Source organism: Gossypium hirsutum, chromosome D01 (assembly GCF_007990345.1).
Source record: "Gossypium hirsutum isolate 1008001.06 chromosome D01, Gossypium_hirsutum_v2.1, whole genome shotgun sequence".
NCBI classification, from domain to species: Eukaryota; Viridiplantae; Streptophyta; class Magnoliopsida; order Malvales; family Malvaceae; genus Gossypium; species Gossypium hirsutum.
In genome coordinates this window covers 7,837,979-7,859,883 of record NC_053437.1, presented here as the reverse complement: position 1 = coordinate 7,859,883, position 21,905 = coordinate 7,837,979, and the positions used below count along the sequence as shown (strand labels likewise).

Below are 21,905 nucleotides of genomic sequence, written 5' to 3'. Positions count from 1 at the left end.
ATATTCATCTAACACCAAAAAATATTAATTTTTTCAAGAAATTAAGTCATTTTTCGAAAATCATTTTCTTGAAACTATTTTCAATAAACAAACAACCCAATTTGAGTGAAACCACAATTCAAAACCAAATTTATCGATGCATGTACTAGTTGATATTTATATAATTCATATGAAAGATAGCCCAATGAAATGACTGCAATCAAATAATGTTCCTTGCTGAAAATTCTGTTTAAAATTGCCAATGAGGTTTAGAAAGGTATTCAAGCCATCCCACATGGGGTTGACCAAAAACAAGTCACTCAACAATGAATCCATCCTAGTCCTAGACCAACTTAAGAGATTGTCAACAGCCAATTTTTAAATCACAAATACGAATCCCAAAGCATTGACCAAAACTATACAATCCTGTGAATGCTACAATGAGACCATGTTCTTGCTTCAAAAGCTGCTAAATTATAGGATAAGTAAAGATTCTCAGAAGAGATTATAAATCTCTGAAAGTTGGGTTTTTACTTTTAAGGCTACCTTGTGGAGTTTAGGCTTCTTTTAACAAAAAAAAAATGAAGATCATTAGCAATGCTTCCTCATTGATTATTTTGTTTCTCTTCATATCAGCAGCATCGGTGCAGATTCATGGGCAGGGTGTTCCAGAACGTAGGACTTGCTTTTCACGTAGGAGTCCTTGCTTTCTCAAGACGATGACATGCCCGTCTCAATGCCCATCGACGAAGCCGTCGGATCGGAAGGCAAAAGTTTGCTATGTTAATTGCGATTCCCCTATATGCAAAGCTGAATGCAAAAGTAAACAGGAAAAAAAAACAGATTAATCATTTCATGTTGAACTTATTTAAAGTGTTGATACAATGTCTGGTTTTTTTTTCGTGATTGTAGATAGGAAGCCGAACTGCAATGCCCCTGGGGCAGCATGCTTGGATCCTAGATTCATCGGCGGTGATGGCATCGTGTTTTATTTCCACGGGAAGAGCAATGAGCATTTCAGTTTGGTATCGGATCCTAACCTCCAAATTAATGGCAGGTTCATTGGCCTAAGGCCAGCAGGCCGAACCCGGGATTATACTTGGATTCAAGCAATTGGTGTCCTCTCTGGATCCGAAACCTTTTCTCTTGAGGCCAAACGTGCAGCAACTTGGGATGAGGAATTTGACCATCTGAGGTTCTCTTACAATGGGAACGTAATTGTCGTACCGGAAGGCCATTTATCATCATGGAAATCCCCGGAAAGTGACCTTACAGTGGAGAGAACATCTGACAAGAATAGTGTCTTAGTGACTTTACCTGATATTGCTGAGATTTCAGTAAATGTGGTGCCGGTGACCAGGGAAGATGATCGTATTCATAACTACCAAATACCCTCTGACGACTGTTTTGCTCACTTAGAGCTGCAATTCAAGTTCTACGGTTTATCTTCGAAAGTTGAAGGAGTACTTGGTAGGACTTATCAGCCGGATTTCATGAACCCTGCAAAACCAGGCACGGCAATGCCAATAGTTGGAGGAGAAGACAAATATCGAACGTCATCACTTCTCACTGCCGATTGTTATACCTGTAAATTTCCTCCAGCCAGAGCATCGGACCAAAGAGATTCATCGCTGATGGACTACAGCCCTCTAGACTGCACCAGCAGAGCCTCTAGTGGGAGTGGAATAGTTTGTAGGAGATAAATCATGCATTTTTTAGAATGACAGGTTGGATTGCAGTTTAAGGATATGTTGATTTTGAGTTTGTCTGAATATGATAAGATCCAGTGTCGAATGTTCTGTAGTAAATCCAATTTGGCAGTTCATCAAATAAAATAAATATGCAATAAAATTCCTCTTTTATCTCACAAGAAAAATAACTAAAATAGCCATAAATTGTGAACTCATGCAGTGAGCAGAGAACAAATGAGATATATTCCTTATCGGGTAACTGTGTAATAGTAACATGAATTAAATCAACAATAATGGATATTTATGGTACATTACATGCAAATTTCGGATGGATATAATTGGTAACCATCACTCAACTATATTACAAACTAAATATATTATGGATGAAAATTTGATGAGAAATAACAGAATAATTGTAAGAAAAAAAAACCTTCATTAAACATCTTGGGATTTTTCCAAGTATTCTCTCAAGCAAAGCCAGCAAGGAGAACCAGATTTTTAAGCAGGATGTCCATTGCCGGAATTACCGTCTATCTTCCACGAGGATTTACGAGTTGTGAAAATACTGCACTAGTAGCGGCATCTTCAGCATCATCATCAGTGCCAGAATTACCGTCAATCATGCTCACACTGTTATCGAATGGCTCAAGTGGTGTCTGAATGGCTGGGATATGGTTGGTACTGTTATCATCTGGTTCCATTAGTGCTGATGAAGTCTCTTCCAGCTGAAGAGCATATTCAAGGTTCCATAATACATCTCCCATGGATGGCCTGTCAACGCCGTGCTCAGCCAGGCACTTTTCAGCTGTCTCTCCGTATTTCTTAAGAGAAGCGGGATTCACTTTCCCCACCAGATTAGAGTCCATGATTTGATCCAACATACCTTTCTTCTGCCAAGTCATTGCCCATTCCGCAATATTAACTTGTTCTCTCGGGAGAACTGGATTTAAAGCTGGCCTAGTGCAGAGAACTTCCATCAGAACAACCCCAAATGAATACACATCAGACTTCTCTGTAAGTTGCTGCCTCCGGAAATATTCAGGGTCAAGGTAACCGAAGCTACCCTTAACAGCAGTACTCACATGTGTCTGATCTAAAGCTGGACCAGTTTTTGAAAGACCAAAATCTGCTACTTTGGCTACAAAATTCTCATCCAAGAGAATATTTGTTGTCTTCACATCACGGTGAATAATGCTTTGGGCTGCACCAGTGTGAAGATAATGAAGTCCCCTAGCAGCACCAATACATATTTCAAGTCGTTGCTTCCATGACAGAGGAGGTAGATTTGTTCCATAAAGATGACTTCTAAGGGGTCCATTAGCCATATACTCGTAAACAAGAATCATTTCCGATCTTTCATCACAATATCCAATAAGAGAGACAAGGTGGCGATGGCGAAGTTTAGATAGCATTTCAATTTCGGTGCGAAATTCAGCAAGACCTTGTTCGGATCTGGGGTTACCTCTTTTGACAGCAACTTTAGTCCCATCTTCAAGGGTTCCGGTGTAGACTCTTCCGAAACCACCAACTCCGAGAAGTAGGCTCTCATCAAATTTGTTGGTAGCATCAAGGATTTCTTGGAAGGAGAAGAAGCGGCCAAGATTGGAGGAAGCCAATGAAATGCAGCTTGCTGTTCCACTCTTCTGCGATGTTGTGGACATTTTGGTCATGGTCAGCGAGTTTCCATACAAGGGCAAAGGTAACCATGGATGTCCTTGTTGAGTATCTTTCGACTTCCGTGCCACCAGGCAACAATAACAGAATCCGATTAATGCCACTGCACCTACAGCTCCAACAATACAACCGATTATTATCCATATCTTGTTCTTCTTCGAGGATGATTCCGGAAGGAGATTCTTAACAGAAGAAACCCCACCCAGGCTTCCAACATCATTGCTGATTTTCATAATCTCCAATCCATTCATAGTTCCATTTGTGATGTCTGCCATTGAATCTGGACCGATACTGACAGTCAAAGTATCGGATTCTACTGAAGAATTGGAGATAAAGTCCTTAAAGTAAGGCACCTTCAGGTCACCAGTCAATGATGAGAGATCAAGACTTGTAACAGCAATATCATCATTTATGTAAACGTTGAAAACCAAAGTGTTGAGAGATGAACTCATGACATCACAAAAATGTGCCCGAACTAAATACCTGAAGTTTGGATCAACAGGTAAGACCCAAGTCACGTTGAAGGCCATGCTAGGAACATTTGCATCACCCATGACTTCAGCAGTGCTATAGACCAAATTTGGCGCTGTTTCAGGCGTAACCAAAGTTGTATATTTGATAGAAGCCGGATTGACCGAAACATTCAGAGCAGAGCTGTTTACATGGAGATATTTAACATCATTCTCCCATGTTCTTCCAAGTGTATCGTTCTCAGCAGTGATCAATGGCCCTCCCATGTTTAACCGATAAACGGTTTCCATGGCAAATTCCGAAAGACCACTAATAGGAGCAGAGGGGTTCAGAGCTAATGCCTGGTCAGGCAGGATTGCATCCGGGATGGAAACAACTTCAATGGCATTAACAAACGAAACCGAATTGTTCGAAGGAACAAAGGTAAGAGTCAGGGTATCTGAAGTCACATTGATTGCATACTCCTTGAACAAAAAAGAACCATTATAGTTCTCAAAAGTGAAGTTGCCCAAGAGCACAAAATCGTCTGTGGCAACCGTTATCGGAGCTGACGTCAAGTCCTGGCCTGATTTTGGAAGAGGATAAAAGTAAAGCCGGACCCAATGCCGACCTTCTTGCTTGATATCAAACTTGTAAGAAGCAACGGCGGAGAAGATTCGAGCGGATCGATATATCGAAGATGGAACACTAGAATTAGAACTAACAACAGACCTTGCACTCTTCAAGGTAAGAGAAGAATGGCCTGAATCAGGAACATAAGTTCTACCTTGGAATGTAACATTTTTTGAAGAACCACAAACAATCAAGTAATTATCAACAGGTGTGAATGAGGCTTGTATTCCACCCCCCAAATACTCAAACAACACAACAGCTAAAACCAAAGCCACCAAATTCCCCATTTTCATCTTCAACTTGTGTTCAATAAATTCAAATGCCTAAATCAACAAACCAAGTAAAACTAAGATCTAAAGAAACCCCAAAAATCCCACAAAAAAAAGAACTCCTTAAAGTCGCAATAATTCAACCCCCTCAAAGTTCATATCTTTTGCAAAACTGGGATCTAATTAACCCCAATGCTAATAAACATTACAACATAAAGCAAAAATGAAATAAACTTTAGTACAAAGATCAAAACTTTATCAATGCCCTTACCTAACAAATGAAGCCAAAATGGGAAACAACAATGGGGTTTTTTTTTCTCAAAGACAAAAACTCCCAAGTTGAGCTATTAAGAATATCACCAAGAAAAAAAAATAAAAAAAAAGAAACCTTTAAAAACAAAAAAAGAAAAGAAAGGTGCAAGCTGCTTCTGCAGTGCATATAACACTTTTCCAGGCTGTTGATTAGGCTGTCATTACAGAGAAAACTAAAGAGTACCCCACTTGTTTATAAGGAAATGGTAAATTTTCAATGTATCTGAAGCAGCCTGGGAATGTATCACTTGCCATGAAAAACCAGCTGTTTATCTCTCTCTCTTTTTCTCAGTATATTTTTTAAAATAAAAGGTTAGAAATTTTTGTGTACTTAGTAACTTTTCGCAAGCCTTGCTATTTTAATATCAGAAAGCTTCGTGAAAGTCCTCTAAGTGAAGCAGTGTATTGTTATATGCTTCACATAATTATTTTTCTATAAAAAAATGGGAAATTAAAATTTTGAAGTGAAAAAGAAAAACAATTTAAATAATAAATTAGATGGAACTAGGAAAGGAATGGTTGATGAGCCTGCGACCAAACGATCAAAGGAGACCCCACTTTAACGCGGTTTTGGAGGTGACAGAAGTTGACGGCAGTTAACTTAACGGTCTTTAGTCGTGAAAATGTGAAATTGTAGGGACCGTTTGGCGTGTTATATTTAATTGATGTTCTTTAACCACTTTAAAGGTGGGGAGATATATATATTTTTTACTGATAAATATTAAAATTAAAATTATATATAAATTTTAATTTAACATGTATTTTTGTAAATGAATTTTGATTTTATTCATTCCTTATAATTATGTATATATTGTATATACATATAATTATATTTATTCAATATAAAATTAATTTGGTGTACTTAGTTTTCTAAAATGTGTATGATTGAATAAAAATTAAAATTTCATTTACACATTTGAACCATGACTAAATTTTTATGTGTATAATTGTACCAAATTAAAATCCATGTATCAAAGTGCACATTGAATCAAAATTCATATATAATTTTAAAATTTGTCATTTCTTTTTATTAGGGTAAAGAACAAAGGTGTTTATGGGACAGATCAGGCTTATGTATGATTTCTTTTTACACATAATAGAGGAAAAGAATAATGGCTACTACTTATCCTTGTGTAAGTGATTCCCACGCTGTCAGCATGTAAAGTCAACTTAGCTTCTTTTGGAGGTTCATTGAAAAATGATATCCAAGATCCATTGTTTTTACACCAGTAGACAATGCATCGGCTACACCATTTGCCTCTCGATAAACATGCTCTAGACGAACAATCCATCCTCTCTATAACATTTGATGTATCGCACAGATCACAGCATTTGAAGAAGGCTCCAGATTCCATTGATCGATAAGATTAACAGTTGTCAAACAATCTCTCAAGAACTAGCTGTTGTGTCCCCAAAATCCATGCCATACTCAGACCATGTAAGCTCCCCATAGTTCAGCATTCAGAACAGAATTTGAGCCAATATTTCTTGCAAAGCCCGCCAACCATCTTCCTAAATGATCTCTAATAACACCTCCGCATGTAGTAATCTTGCCTTTGATTGTCAAACCACCATCAGTGTTTACCTTTAGCCAACCTAGTGGCGATGGTCTCCGGCCTATTTTAATATTATGTTCTCTTTTCTCCATAAGGGCAGCTTGGACGTTTCTGCGGCATTCAGTCCACAGCCTCAAACTTGTTTCACGTATGTTTTCACTTTCAATGAACTCTTTCTCAAAAATCATTTTGTTCCTACGGGTCCATAAAACCCAACACACTGCTCCAAACTAAATGTCCCAATCATCTACATCCTTTATGAAATATTTGGGGTCAGCAAGGTTCATGAAGACCCAATCTTTAATTGGTATAAACATAAATTCTTCAAGCTTTTCATTCTTTACAGATTGCGACCAGGTCATTGCAATAGTAAAACAAGTGCGTAGAACATGACTTATATCTTCAATAGTGTCTCCACAGATTGGGCAAGATGGGTCATTCGTCATATGCGTTTTTTGTCTTTCTCGATTTGTCAACAAACTCTCCTTACCAACAAGCCACAAGAAAACATGAGCCTATTGAGTGCCACGATGAGCCCATATCAGTTTCCATCTACGATCCTCTATCAATGTATGTTCTTCAGCTAAGAGCTCATATGCAAATTTTACTGAAAATTGTCTACCTCTATCCTAAATCCATCTCAGAAAATCCTCAACATCAGTTAATGAGGGAGGCTTTATTGCAACAATTAGTCGTTTAATATCTACAGATAACCAATCATCAATTCTATTCCAATCCTAATTCTCATACTAATTTGTCATTGAACTAACCGTTATGTAAGCATTCGGCCTTTGTTGCACTGCATCAATCCTTTTCACTAGTGGACCATAATCTTGAATCCAATCATCTCTAAAAAAATCAACGTTATGTCCATTGCCCACATTCCAAATAATGTTCATACGTACATGGTCCCAAATAACGTGGATACCTTGCCATAAATTTGAACAAGCACCCTTATACAAATATATAGGAAGGAAACCTTCCAACTTGTATTTTGATCGCAAAACTTTCACCCATAATTGGTCCTTCTTGTGCACCAAATTGAAAGTGACTTTCATGATGAAAGCTTTGTTTTGTTTCTCCATATTCCTTAGGCCTAACCCACCTTTTGTATTTGATTGACAGATGGAATCCCATTTGACTAACGACACTATTTTTTTCTCCGTTGCATAACCCTAAACAAAGTTATGAATCAACTTTTCCATTTCAAGACATATTCCTTTAGGAATAGTGGTGGATTGCATAACATATGAAGGAATAGTCGTAAGAATAGATTTGGCCAATGTTATTCTCCCAGGTAGTGAAAGAGTTTGTGCCTTCCATCTTGCAAGTTTTATATGCATACGTTGAAGAATAAAAAATAATGATTCTCTCGTAACCCTTTGGTGAAATAAGGGAACCCTAAGATAGCACCCTCGATCATCCATTACCTTAACTTCTAATTCGGCACTAATGTCCTCTCGTAATCAACTTGCTACATTCTTAGATAAATAAATCAAAGTTTTATTCTTGTTAATCTTCTGACCTAAAACAGTAAAACTCCTTTGATGACCTCCATTTGCTCCAATGAAGCTTTTCCAAAAAGAATCAAATCATCAGTAAAAAATAAATGGGACAGCGGTGGGCCATCCCTGGCCAATTTTATAGGTCGCCATCTTCTATTATTTACTTCAAGAGATATAGCCTGAACTAGCTTTTCCATGCATAAAAAAGTATACAGAGATAATAGACCGCCTTGTCGGATTCCTTTAGATGGAGTAAAAGAATTTGTCATGGTGTCATTCCATAAAACCTACAAATAAGAGGAACATATATGATGCATGATAAGTTGGTGTCTCGACCCTGGGATTTCCAAATCTATGAATGTGTCCTCAATAAAATCCCAATTGAGACGACCATACGCCTTCTCCATATCTATCGTGATGGCAAACCAACCGACCTTCCCTTTTTTCCAACCGCATAAAATGAATAATCTCTTGTGCTATCACTATATTATCAATGATGTTGTGGCCAGGAATAAAACTAATATGATTCAGCTGTACCCACCTTAGAAGAAAAGGTTTTAACCGATTGGCGATGGTATTGGCAATTATTTTATAGAGGATCGTGCACAAGCTAATAGGACAGAAATGCTGAATCAACTCTGGGCTCTCCATTTTTGGTATAAGAACGAGCAAAGTGCGATTAGCCCAAGGATCAAAATGGCAATTGTTAAAACTATCATGAACGAAATTACAAATATCATCACCAATCCAATCCCAAATCTTTTAGAAAATAAAGCTAAATAGCCATCAATATCCAATGCTTTTAGGGGTTGCATGTCAAAAATCACAGTTTTAATTTCATCATTTGTATTTTGTCGCACAAGAATATTGCGTTCATTAACATCAATGGGAGCAAACATACCTCTTATATCATAAAGGGTCTCCACAGTTGCTTCATTAGAAAAAAAAAAGATTTTTGCAATATTCCACCACCATATGTTGCAGAATATGTGAGTCTTCACACTATTCCCTATTTGATAGCTTGAGGGAAGTGATTGTATTTTGCCTCCTCCTACTAGTAGCACTTATGTGAAAAATCGAGTATTTTTGTCACAATCAATTATCCATTTAGAGCATGAATTTTGAAACTAAATACTTTCCTCATAAGCAAGCATAACATCTAGTTCTCTCTTCAACTATTTTTCCAAGTTGACAAAAAATTGGGAGTACCTTATTCCTAATGCACGATCAATTCCTCCAAGTCTAGCTATGATTTCTCTCTTCTTCCTACCTACATGCCCAAAAATGTTGAAATTTCAATCATGAAGCTTCTCTTTGAAATTATCAAGATTCACAATCATATTAGCTCATTTTCTCCAATTACACTGGAGAAATTCAACAAATTGCTCAGGCTTCAGCCATGCAACAATGAAACGAAATAGACGATGTTTACTCTGATTTGTCAAAGCCACTGAGTTTAACAAAACAGTTGATGGTCCAAACCAATACATTCCAAGTGAGTGATAGTTGTATTTGGGTTTTCATTAACCCATCGATCATTATCAAGACCATGATCGAGTCTTTGGTGAAGATTACCCCAACGCTTGGAAAACTTTAGCCCTTTAAATCTGAGATCAACAACACCCGTGTCAAAGATAAAGTCACTAAACATATTTTGGTTCCAGTTCTTCTTGGCAACACCACCGTCACGCTCCTCTACGGAACAAATAGTGTTGAAGTCCCCACCAAGAATCCACAGAAGTGTTATATTCAAAGTAAGATAGGAGAGGGAGTGCCAAAGTTTATTCTTTTTAGAAGACGACGGAATAGCATAGATAGCATTAATAAGCCATTTCTTTTTATTAAAAACATTGATACAAGACAGATGAATATATTGAAATTCCACATCCAAAATCTTTGTATATATCATCTCCCTATAACACCCATATACCATTAGAAAAATCATGTGCTTCAACACGAAAAGAGTATTTAAAATCAGTTTTCTTAATAACCTTGTCAACATTACAGCCACTTACCTAAGTTTCCATGAGAATCACTATATTCAGCTTATGAAAATTTAAAAAATCCTTCAAGATACGATTGAATTTCGAGCTAGCTACACCTTGAACATTCCAGAAAAAAACTTTAACCATTTAAAAAAGGTTAGAACAAAAAAGAGACAGACTTACATCTCCATTGCTCCCTCAAGAGCAATATCATCATCACCCGTGTCTAATTCTTTAAGTGACTTATTATCATCATTCACATTCTTTATTTCATTAGTCATGGCCTTTATCCATTCTCTAACTTGTGGGTCATCATTCGTCTCATCGCTAGGTGGTTTATGAGCCTTATAGTTCTTTTTTTAACCCTAAACTACATAGAATTAACATGGGCTTCATAAGGTGTAAAGGAATTTTGCATGTCATTTAACGTATCCTGTTTGAGATTTTGCATGGAGATAGAACTCGTAGCCTCCTTTCTTTAATCGATACAGCCCGATGTATACCACTTTTTAAGCTTGTTTCTTTTTCTTTCACTAGACCCACTTCCATCATTCACTTTCTATGTAGGACCCTTCTTAAAAACATTAAAATTCTTTTTCATAGTAAGAGATTCGACTTTCTTTCCTTTCCCCATAGCTTTAGTTCTATTAGGATCAACAATTATTCTTAGATCCAGAACTTGTCTTATTATCACCCCTTGATTGCTCGTGTAACACCCCTAACTGGTATCCGTCGCCAAAATAAGGTTATAGAGTATTACCGTAAAAACATAACCTAAAAAATTCATTTCCAAACATTACAATAAACATAGCATAATCCATTTATATACATTCATATCGCCCCTTATTCGAGCCCTCGAGGCCTTAGAATCATTTAGAAATAATTTGGGACTAAATCTGAATCATTTGAAAATTTAAGGAAAAAGTTAGAAAATTTAAAACTGTAGGGATCACACAGTCGTGTGGCTAGGCCATGTGACTCACACAGCTAAGACACACGCGCGTGTCTCAAGTTGTGTAATAATTGAAATAAGGACACACAGCCGTTGTCCCAGCCCATGTCCGTCCCTGTGTAACTCTTTGAGTTGGGTCACACGGACAAGCCACACGCCTATGTGCCAGGCCGTGTAACTATCTGAATTGCAACCTATAAAATCTATAGAGGACACACGGTAGTGTCGCATGACCATGTGGACAAGAAATTGGCTAAAATCAAGCCATTTCCTTCACCCAATTCAAGCATGTACCTAAACACAATTTGCACATATGACTAAAACATTAAAACATGCCCAAAACATGCATAAAATAACCAATTCACTATACCATTAATCCATACAACCAATATGCCAATAAATCACCTCAATCACAAATCATCAAATATGTCTAAACACATGCATATTTGTCCATACATCAACCATACACATCTAACTTATTTCCATACAAAAACATACCACAATTAACCATATTTCAAACATACCATCACTTACCACTTTGGTCATAAAATCATGCATCAACTTGACCATATTATCACCCAACCACAAAGAATCAAAAGAACTAAAAGTACCACAAATTCAAAGTAATATTTACATGCCATAAACATTAACTAGCCATTAAACATAAGTCCACCTATACATGTCATTATAAACTTGGCCAAAATATTAAAACTACCGATATAATCGTTGGATAGTGTGACAGGTCTCCGACGAGCTTCCAAATTGATCTAGCGTCCAATAATCTATAAACATAGGAAAGAAAACTATGTAAGCATATATTGCTTAATAAGTTCGTAAAACATGAACATAACTTACCATTTCAATGCGTAACTTTAAAATTAAACATGATACAATCCAACCAATAGCTTGGTACAAGCCTAAGCATCATCAACAACAATAGTTAGTGCTTTAACACATAATTCAATTAAACTATCACATGGTAAGGTAAAATTTACGTGAACATAGTATCATTGAATTCATACTTTCCATAACCATAAATATGCATACATTGAACATTTTCATCTCATACATTTCCATAAGTTCATAACATAGTTGATTAGTACACTTACCGTTCCTTCCCTTTACTTGCTAGTTGAACCACTTAGAATAATATTGGATACGCGGGAAAACTCACACAAATTGTGCTAAACATATGGTCAAAACCATTCTTTTTCTTTTTCCTTTACATCGTTGTTCACTCAAGCTATAAAATGGGTCTGCTCACACAAGCTGGCAGTCGGAATATAAGCTACATGATGCCGCTCACATAAGCTGACGAGTATCCGCAACGAATGCCAGAACTCATCCATCGGCAGAACATTCAGGACCAACACCCGGAACATGGTAACCCTAATGACATGTCATTTGTATCCTATATATTCCTAAGGTTCAAACGAGGCTTGATAATCATCGAAACATTGTTGGAATCCCATCGTTTCATGACGTGATAAATATCACAATAGCATATATATCAAAATAACATTAAAACGTTATTTAAACATACGAACTTACCTTGATTACAAAGACATAAGAACTAGATCACTAATCCAAGGCTTTAGCTTTTCCTCAATCAAGATCCGTACAAGGTTTATCTTCATCTAAATAAGTAAATTCAATCCATTTAATATTCACACTATTCAATTTAGTCCAAAATTCATACTTTTGTAAAATTATACTTTTGCCCCTAATATTTTAACTTCTTTACAATTTAGTCCTTAAGCTCGTAAATTGACATTTATGCAATTTCATCCACATTTCATGCTATCTGATTTACCTAGGAACTTATAAAACCTCATAAAATTCAACATTTCACAAATTTATCATGGTATTTTACTACTTTTACAAATAAGTCCCTAAATGATAATTTCATCAAAAATCACTTTACAAGACTTGTTTATTTAACAACAAAGATTCATATTCTTCCATTAAACTTCAAAAAACCATGCAAAAATGTTCATGTAAAAACCTTAAACCTTTAAAAATTTTGTAAATTAGTCCCTGGACTAGCTAAGATTAAGCTACGACTTCAAAAACATAAAAATCGTTAAAAATGGACAAATCTCACTTACATGAAAGCGAAGAGAGTTGGTCGAATGCTTTAAATCCTAAAATAGTGTTCTTAGTATTTAAAATTGGTGAAATAAGAAAATGAATGAAAAAATAGAAATTGTTTTGTTAAATTTACCTAATTACCAAAATAACCTTTAAAAACTTTAATAATTTCAATAAAACCAATCCATGAATGTCCACTAACTATCTCAATGGTATATTTACCATTTAAGTCCTTTCACTTTAAAGTTTCATAGCTATTTGATACCTTTAGCTGCTAGAACTCTACTTTTACATTTTTTACGATTTAGTTCTTTTCACTTAATTAAGCATGCAAACGTCAAAATTTCTTAACGAAATTTTTATACAACCCTATTAACATACCATAAACATTAAAATAATAATAAAATAAATGTTTACTGGCTAAATTTGTGATCCCAAAGTCACTGTTCCAATTTTACTAAAAATCAACCGTTACAGCTCGACTTCATTGCCATTGCACATTAAATTATGTGGTTTTCTTCCTTCTCCAAATTTGAGATTGTAGTAAATCTTGAACCTTGATTGCCATGATTTTCTAAAACATTCTCCTTTCTTTTCGTGCCATACTTTCTCGAATTAGGTTGTCTTCTTCTACGAGATGGAGCTTGCATCCATGGACCATATAAGGATTTTCCTTCTATTCCTTTCACAATTTGGTCATTGTCCTTGTTTGTTGCCTCCTTTTGACCATTATTCTTCACATTAACATCATTCTTCTCTGGTGTTTCATGTTCTTTCGCCTTCTTTAGACATGATTCATGAGTATGACCATATGTACCACAATCATAGCATATGGTAGGTAGGCCTTCGTATTCAATAGCCTGAGGAACTCCATCAATTCCAACCCATAATCTTAGTGGTTTATCAATATCAATAGCCACTACAATCCTAGCAAATCGCCCACGTTTCTCATCTGTCATATTGTAATCTGCTTTCACCACTATGTCAAACACCTCCATGACAACCCTTAACATGCCTTTAGTATAATACTTATATGGGAGACATGGCAATCTAATCCATACAATAGCTTTTGTAGGATGTTTTTCTTTGGTTGAAAAATATATACTTCAAGGTTGTACCATGATATAATGATCAAATATCATCCATGATCCTTCCATCAAAACTCTCTTATAGCTCTTGGGTGAATTTAGCTTCACAATGAAATAATCATTGTCTAAATCAACCAATTTGAAATCTCCTTGAAGATTCCACAGGCTTTTGAGTCTTCCATCCAAAGTTCTATACCCAATAGATCTACCAAGCGGCTTAATAATAACCACATTCGCCATGCTCTTATCGAAAAGGTCATGTACACGTTTAGAAAAAGAGATTTCCAAATAAGGCCCATCATAGGACACATGAACATCGCTGTCTAGGACTTCAATATCATCATTGTCTAAAACATTGAACTCATCATCAGATGACAGTGTCCATTGCTCATCATTCAAATGTAGATTAGCCATTAGAGTATCCTTCCATGACATTCTAGTCTCCATGCTAGTCTCTTCCATTGGATCTACAATATCGTTCTACTTATTTTTTACTTTCTTATTGCTCTTTCTACCCCATATGAGATAGGAGATCCTGGTCGTTCATTACTTTGAGTCGAGAGAGAGACATCAACGTTCATTGTCAAATTTCCAAAAAGACTTATGTATGATATTAACACACTTTATCTTGGCCAAACTTGGCCCAACCCGAAATATGGGCCTAAAATTTTTCCCAAGCCCGTCCGTATTTGTAAATAGCTAACCTAAGCTCATTTTAGGTCCACCCATATTATTTTTAATTTTTTTAAAAATATATTTATATTATTTTTAATTTAATAATTAATACTTTTATATATAGTTATCTTAACTTTTTTAATGTTTACATTATAATAGTATATAATACTACTATAAATTTAATTGTTATGTGTTATAAATTACATAATATATAAAAATAACATAATATAATATAAAACATTACTAATTTAAAAATGGGTCGGGTGGAGTCAGACTTGAGCCTTTAATGTTCAAGTCCAAGTCCGACCCATATTTTAAATGGACCAAATTTTTTTGTCCAAATCCTCCCAAATTTCAAGCAAGTCTTCAAGCTTGAACGAGTGGTCCAGCCCATGAACAAGTAAAATAATGAGTAAGGAATAGGAATGGTAAAAGTATCATGAAGGTCCCTGTATTAGGAGTTGGATTGCATTCTTCCCTTTCTACTAAAAAAATGGTCAAATTAATCCATGTATGCTTAAAAATTTCATCCATTTTTACTATTAAAAACTAGTTTATGTACGTCAGCATGAGGTACACATGGCAGACCACATGTCACTGCTGGTTATTCCGTCATAAATTCCAATTTTTAATTATAAAAATTAATAAGATTGTTAACAAAAAGAACTAATTTGCTCATTGATCTAACATTCAAGGACTATTTTATCTATTTTCTAAGCAGAAAAGCAAAATATAATCTAACTTTTAGTATAAAAACCTTCACCAAATACAAGTTATTTTGTCGACTAATAGAACTGAATCGATAATAATTGAAATTTAAATATAATTTTTTTGTCACTATATTTGTGGTTGAGTTTACAAATGAGAAGACATATATTATCAAAGTAAGAGAATTTGAAACTTGATAGACAATATGCTCGGACACAATTTCAAGACTCTTTATGCGTATTATCTTTTTGTTCATGTGCGAACAGGGTATGCAAGCTTTTCAACCAAGATAGAAAAGGGAGCAACATAATCACATAAAGATCCAAAGTGGATTGGAAACTCAACCCTACATTTAGTCATATCAAATTAACGATGATGGTTCATCTTTTAATTATTCTCTTGAATGTAAGCATAAATGACGTTTTATATTATAAAGCAGCGAGAAAGATCAAATATAAATGCTTTCAGTTATTGTTTGAATCAAATGTTAAAATTCAAATGATATAATACCATTGTCGAACACGTCAAACTACCGACAAGGTCGTCAAATTTAACCGTACAAAAGACTGAAAACCACCAAAAATCTTCTAAGCACTCGAAAATCTCACTAGATAGAATATTTTCAGAATTTATTTTTAATGCTTATGTACTTCATGCTTGGGAATACTTATAGTGGTGGTTCCCCATCAAAAACCACCAAAACATGTCCCACTACCACACATACAAAATAAAAGTGAAGCAAAATATGGGAATGGAAGCGAACATAAGGTTATTCCTACAAACCATAAAGCACGTCGAATCCAAATAAATTTTAAAGGGTCGACATCTCTAACCATTAAATTATAAGCGAAAGCTGAATATAATAACCCTTATCCTCATGATGAGTGAATTTTAGTTGGATTTTTCTTTTTTTAGTAAAAAGATTTATAAGTATAAGATCTTGAGAAATTGTTGATTAAAAACACTAGAAAATTTAACTAAACACAATGTTAATTTTTCAAATCACCTTGATTGTATAATACAAATTTTATCAATTTTACGTTTTCCAACAATGTTTAGTATTAAAAATTTTTAATTATTATTAACAAACATGTAATCTAATTTAATTACTTTATATAATATTAATTTAATTATTTTAAATAAAATAATGCATTTATCTCAAAATTAGTATATAATTCAATTGAAAGTAAAATCTAAATATTTAATATGTATTTGAATTCTAGTATAAATTTATAATTTAATTTCATAGATACATTTGATCTTTTCAAGTAATTGCGACTCTAAATTTAAAAAAAAATAAAAAAATAATTACTCTCACATAATTTAATCTAAAAATAAAAATGATATTTGAAAGAATTTGTAAGAGGAGTTAACGACGTCAACAAAACATTGTTAACGGAATATAAATAAACCTTCAAAATTGGCGTGAAAAAGGTCTGATTATTATGTTTAAAATCCGCCGCATCGCGCACATGGCCACCATCACTAACGTCCCTATCTGCTTCCTTTTTTTAATTATATAAAAACAAATTTTCTTTTTTTCTTATTTCTTATTTCTAACTCTAAGATTTGCTATTTATTTTTTAAATAAAAATATCATTTTTAAAATTATTTTGTTGCACAATTTTTCTAGGTGTTTAAGCTGGAACCATCTATCTAATTACAAGTCAATTCTTTCAAACCATTTGGGATTTGGGGGTTCTTTTTTATTTTATTCTTAACATAATCTTTTGGACTTTTGTTATGAGTAAGATACATTGTTTTCTACAACGAATTTCTCTTACTTTTCAAATCACAATGATTCATATTTTGACATTCTTTTTCAAACAATTTCTCTTAATATATATTATATTATGTTTTAATCTTTATTAATTTGGAAAGTGAATAGTTAAAGACAAGTAATCACGATATTAATATTTTCCATCAATTGTATAGAATTTCTGTTAGTGTAATAACAAATTTAATTATTGATGTTTATATATTTTGTGCAAATGATGACAGTTATAGGCTAAATTTGTTAAGTCAGACCAAATTAACAGAATATGTAAACTTTAAAAGCTAAATCTGTTATTATACTAATAAAAATGTAAAATCGACAAAATCATTAACATTGTGATTAATTGTATTTAATTGCTTATATTCGAAATTGATAATGATTAAATTGTTTTGATTTTTTATAGAAGATTGATTTACTTAACATTGAAATTGAAAGAGATGCCACAATGCAAATTATATGATTAATTGATAACAAAATATTGATTACGACTGATCTAGAGAAGTAGAGTGAATTGGCAATTGCCACAATACATGGTTATTTAATTTTGTTAATAACTTTTTTTTAATTTAATTTAGGACCCTTTTAGATGGTGTTTATCTTTAATGTGATGTGTTTAGCAATCTTTTTATCTTACGCTACAATATTATCTAATCTCACCACTACCTTCTCGCCCGTTCAGAGTAGCCCTTAGAAAAGTAAAAAAGAAGTTGATACAGATGTAAAGCAAAATTGGGTGCTTATAATTGAAGATGTTACACCCATGACACCCAATAACATCTTAGGAATAAATATATAATCAATCATTTAAAAATTTTTATTTAAAAAGGGAGTTTATGCGATAGAAAGTTAATTGATTCCAGATCTTGGACGTCGATAGTTTGAATGTAAAAACATTTTGCTACCTATTTTTGACTTTGATATACATGAAATCAGCTAGAAGATATAGCACATTGATTTGGAAAGTTTCACATTTAAAAAAAGGATAATTATTAATTTCAAAATAATTATCATATATCACAAAATAGATATAAAAAAAACCTGAACCACAAATTAAAATTGTAGAAGATTTTTTTTTTGAAAAGTTGTTATTAAATTTCAAAGAAAATATATATTAGAATTACTATAAATAGAATTAATTATTACAAAGCATAAAATGAATATAACTTAAATCAGAGCAATTTTGGGCATGATCCATAAGGTGGGGCTCTACCCGAACACTATGCATTAACTTATTCGACACAGTTTAAACTTTACGATCAAAGTGATAAAAAAGGGTTATGTTCAAGTAGGGGTGAACAAAATTCGATTTTGCTCGAAAAATTTTTTGAATTTCAAGTTAATCGATTTTTTCGAGTCAACTCAAATAAGTAATACAAGTTTTAAGTTCGAGTTGAGTTCAACTTTACAATTCAAATAGCTCAAATAACAGGTTGGTGCAAATATGACATTGATCCCTATCAATTTTGAAAATGAGCAATTTGATCTTTCACTCAACAAAAATTAAAAAAAATATTTTTTAAAATTCAAATTATTTATAAAAATTCTAAAATTTATATTTTTGAAAAATTTATAAAATTTTTAAAAATATTAAAAATCTAAAAGATTATATAAAATAATTCTAAAATAATAATTTTTGAGACCTAAATAAGTAAATTAAGAATTCAAGTATATCATATTAATGTATCTTTTTTTCTTATTTGTTTTGAAAGAGTTTTCAAAAATATATGGTTTCAAATTTATGCGCTCTAATATGAAATTAGTTATATTGTAACAAGATTTTAAATTGACTTGTTTAATTTTTTAATTTAACTTGAACAATTTCATTCCATTCAACTCGACTTGATTCAAAAACAAATCGAGTTAGGAAGATAAAATGAGACTTACCAACTCGATTAACTTAAAAAAATTTTACTCGATACGATCAAACGCTGACCCCTGTGTTCAATTCTTCATTTATACCAATCCCAAGTTTTTTTTTTTTGGTACAAGAATAAATTAGACCATGTCTAAATAAACAGACTTAACATCTTCTATCATTATCCATTATTGATTGACGAATATCCTCCTCCAGCAAACCTTTCACAATTCACAGAATGAGGTGGATCTTCATGAATAACCAAGCAATTAACTCTGCCTCTGTCCATTTTAGCTAATTGGTCAACAACTTTATTGCTATCCCTCTGAATGTATCGAAACTTAACTTGCCAATCCTTGGAGTACCAATCAAGTATCAATCTAATTTCATCAATACTACTTACTACTGCTAGATCATTCTGCAATACATTAATTAAAAATGAGTTATCACTTTCAACTTCTATTTGCCTGAATCCTCTATCCCAAGCTAATTTCAGACCTTCTAGAACAGCCTTAACTTCGATATTAAAGATATCTGACATACTTGTTATCATTCTGAAGCCCACTAGCCAGCCTCTACTTGGTCCTCTCATCACCCCAGCTACTGCTACCTTTAATTTGCTCATTAATGCCGAGTCATCTACATTTTATCTTCACCCAACCAGAGGTTGGTAATTGCCATCATTTCATTGTCATTGACTTGCACGACAATTGTCCCATTACTCCTTTTATTTCCAGTGACTTTGTCCAAGCCATTGTCGAGGTGATAAGCTCACAACTATTACGATTAGAATTATTGAAGATAAAATCATTCCTGCTTTTCCAAATGAACCAACAGATAATCGAGAATAAAGTAGCCCATTGACCCTCATGTAGTAGAAAATTACCTTCATTCTTGATATTCCACAACACCCATACCTCTAAAGTTGAATTAAAGAAGTCCCTCCAACCACGTTTAGGAACAACAGATTTCCAAACAGTTTTTGCAAACCCGTAGTCCCTTATAGCATGGATTGTAGATTCTTGTTGGTGCAAGAGGCAGCAGCAAGCTGTTTCTAGCCTTGCTTGAGTAGTAAGCCTCGAGGCTTGGTGAAGAAGCAAACTCGGAAGCAGAAAAAACAGAAAGATGAAGCTAGCAAGTGAAAACAGAAAAGAGAGAAAGAGATTGAATGAAAATGAGCTGATATTTTTCATTAACTCATGAACAAGGCATTAAGCCATTACATATATCAGTCAATAAGTAAAACAAACAAGTAATCACCTACTAATATACCTAACACCACTAAAATGCCTAGTAACTTGGTAAACTTGATTGAAAAACAAAAAGCTTCTACCTAAGCTTGTCATTCAGCACCTAATTACATCAAAATGCAGCTACCAACTAAGTTTGATCCTAACTAAATACAAAACATTCAATTAAGGAAACCAAATGAATAGCTTCAGCTTGCTGCATCAATTTGCTGTTGAAGCACGTTCCTTGCATGGCCACCTTTGCTGCTACATGGGAGCTGACTTCAACACTCCTCCTCAGCTTCTATGCAGCAGACTCCTAGCTTCCTCTTCAGGCTTAGAAATCTTGATACACCGAGAGGCTTTGTGAAGATATCGGCAATCTGATTTTCAGAACTGCAATGGATTAGCTCGATTTCTCGAGGTTGTTCCATTTCTCTTATCACATGGAGTTTGATGTTGAAATGTTTTGTCCTGCCATGAAAGACAGGATTTTTAGCAATAGCAACTGCTGACTTGTTGTCACAATGTATCACAGTTGCTTCATTCTGCTGTAGATTCAAGTCACTCAAAATTTTTCTCAGCCACATAGCTTGATTAACAGCATTGGCAGCTGCTACATACTCTGCTTCTGCTGTCGATTGAGCCACCATTGTCTGTTTTCTTGAGCTCCAGCAAATCATAGCTGAGCCAAGTGTAAAAGCATAGCCAGAACTGCTCTTCATGTCATCCTTTGAACCAGCCCAATCGCTATCAGTGTAGCCAATCAGTTTCAACTCTTCAGCCTTTCTAAACTGTATTCCATGGTTTAAGGTACCTTTAATGTATCTTAGCACCCTTTTCCCAGCCTTGTAATGTTGCTGGTTACAGCAGTGCATGAACCTTGATAGCATGCTTACAGCAAACAGAATGTCAGGTCTTGTTGCTGTCAAATACAATAAACACCCAACAAGGCTTCTGTAATCTGTTTCACAGACAGATTCATGTTCCTCCTGGCTCGATAGCTTTATGCCAATAGCCATTGGTGTGCTCACTGGTTTACAATTCTCCATTGAGAATTTAGCCAGCACTTTCAAGGCAAATGTCTTTTGTTTCAAGAAGATTCCTCCTTCTATTTGATTGACTTCCATTCCTAGGAAATATGTCATTAATCCCAGGTCTGACATCTCAAACATTTCCTTCATTCTTGCTTTGAAATCAACCATCATAAACTTGTCTCCTCCAGTCACTAGAAGATCATCAACATATAGTGACACAATAAGCTGTGTTTCAGCTCCATTCCTCTTAACATAGAGTGTTGGCTCACTAGCACTCCTTTCAAATCCCAAACTGACCAAATATGAGTCAATTCGAGCATACCAGGCTCGAGGGGCCTGTTTTAGGCCATACAAGGCCTTTCTTAGCCTATACACCAAATGTTCCTTACCAGGCACTATAAAACCTGGGGGTTGCTCGATGTATATCTCTTCTTCTAGA

General features: G+C 34.4%; 3 protein-coding genes across 3 annotated transcripts; 1 reads left to right on the top strand and 2 right to left on the bottom strand.

Annotated features, from left to right (window-relative positions):
* The first annotated feature begins 337 nt into the window (after nt 1–337).
* On the top strand, nt 338–1,830 carry LOC107917730 (uncharacterized). The gene is made up of 2 exons (XM_016847017.2): nt 338–801; nt 892–1,830. The coding sequence occupies exons 1-2, from the start codon at nt 561–563 to the stop codon at nt 1,680–1,682; spliced, it is 1,032 nt and encodes a 343-aa protein (XP_016702506.2). The 5' UTR covers nt 338–560; the 3' UTR covers nt 1,683–1,830.
* Nucleotides 1,831–1,890: 60 nt separating this feature from the next.
* Nucleotides 1,891–5,394, bottom strand: LOC107917729 (receptor-like protein kinase THESEUS 1). The gene has a single exon (XM_016847016.2). The coding sequence runs from the start codon at nt 4,718–4,720 to the stop codon at nt 2,201–2,203; it is 2,520 nt and encodes an 839-aa protein (XP_016702505.2). The 5' UTR covers nt 4,721–5,394; the 3' UTR covers nt 1,891–2,200.
* A 13,987-nt stretch (nt 5,395–19,381) lies between these two features.
* Nucleotides 19,382–19,825, bottom strand: LOC107917190 (uncharacterized). Its single transcript, XM_016846566.1, has one exon. It carries the CDS (start codon nt 19,823–19,825, stop codon nt 19,382–19,384), a length of 444 nt encoding a protein of 147 aa, XP_016702055.1.
* Between the last annotated feature and the right edge of the window lie 2,080 nt (nt 19,826–21,905).

Coding starts and splice junctions, on each gene's coding strand:
- LOC107917730 (XM_016847017.2), top strand. CDS start 561: ATGAAGATCATTAGCAATGCTTCCTCATTGATTATTTTGTTTCTCTTC. Junction 802..891: donor ATGCAAAGCTGAATGCAAAA/GTAAACAGGAAA, acceptor TCGTGATTGTAG/ATAGGAAGCCGAACTGCAAT.
- LOC107917729 (XM_016847016.2), bottom strand. CDS start 4,720: ATGAAAATGGGGAATTTGGTGGCTTTGGTTTTAGCTGTTGTGTTGTTT.
- LOC107917190 (XM_016846566.1), bottom strand. CDS start 19,825: ATGAGCAAATTAAAGGTAGCAGTAGCTGGGGTGATGAGAGGACCAAGT.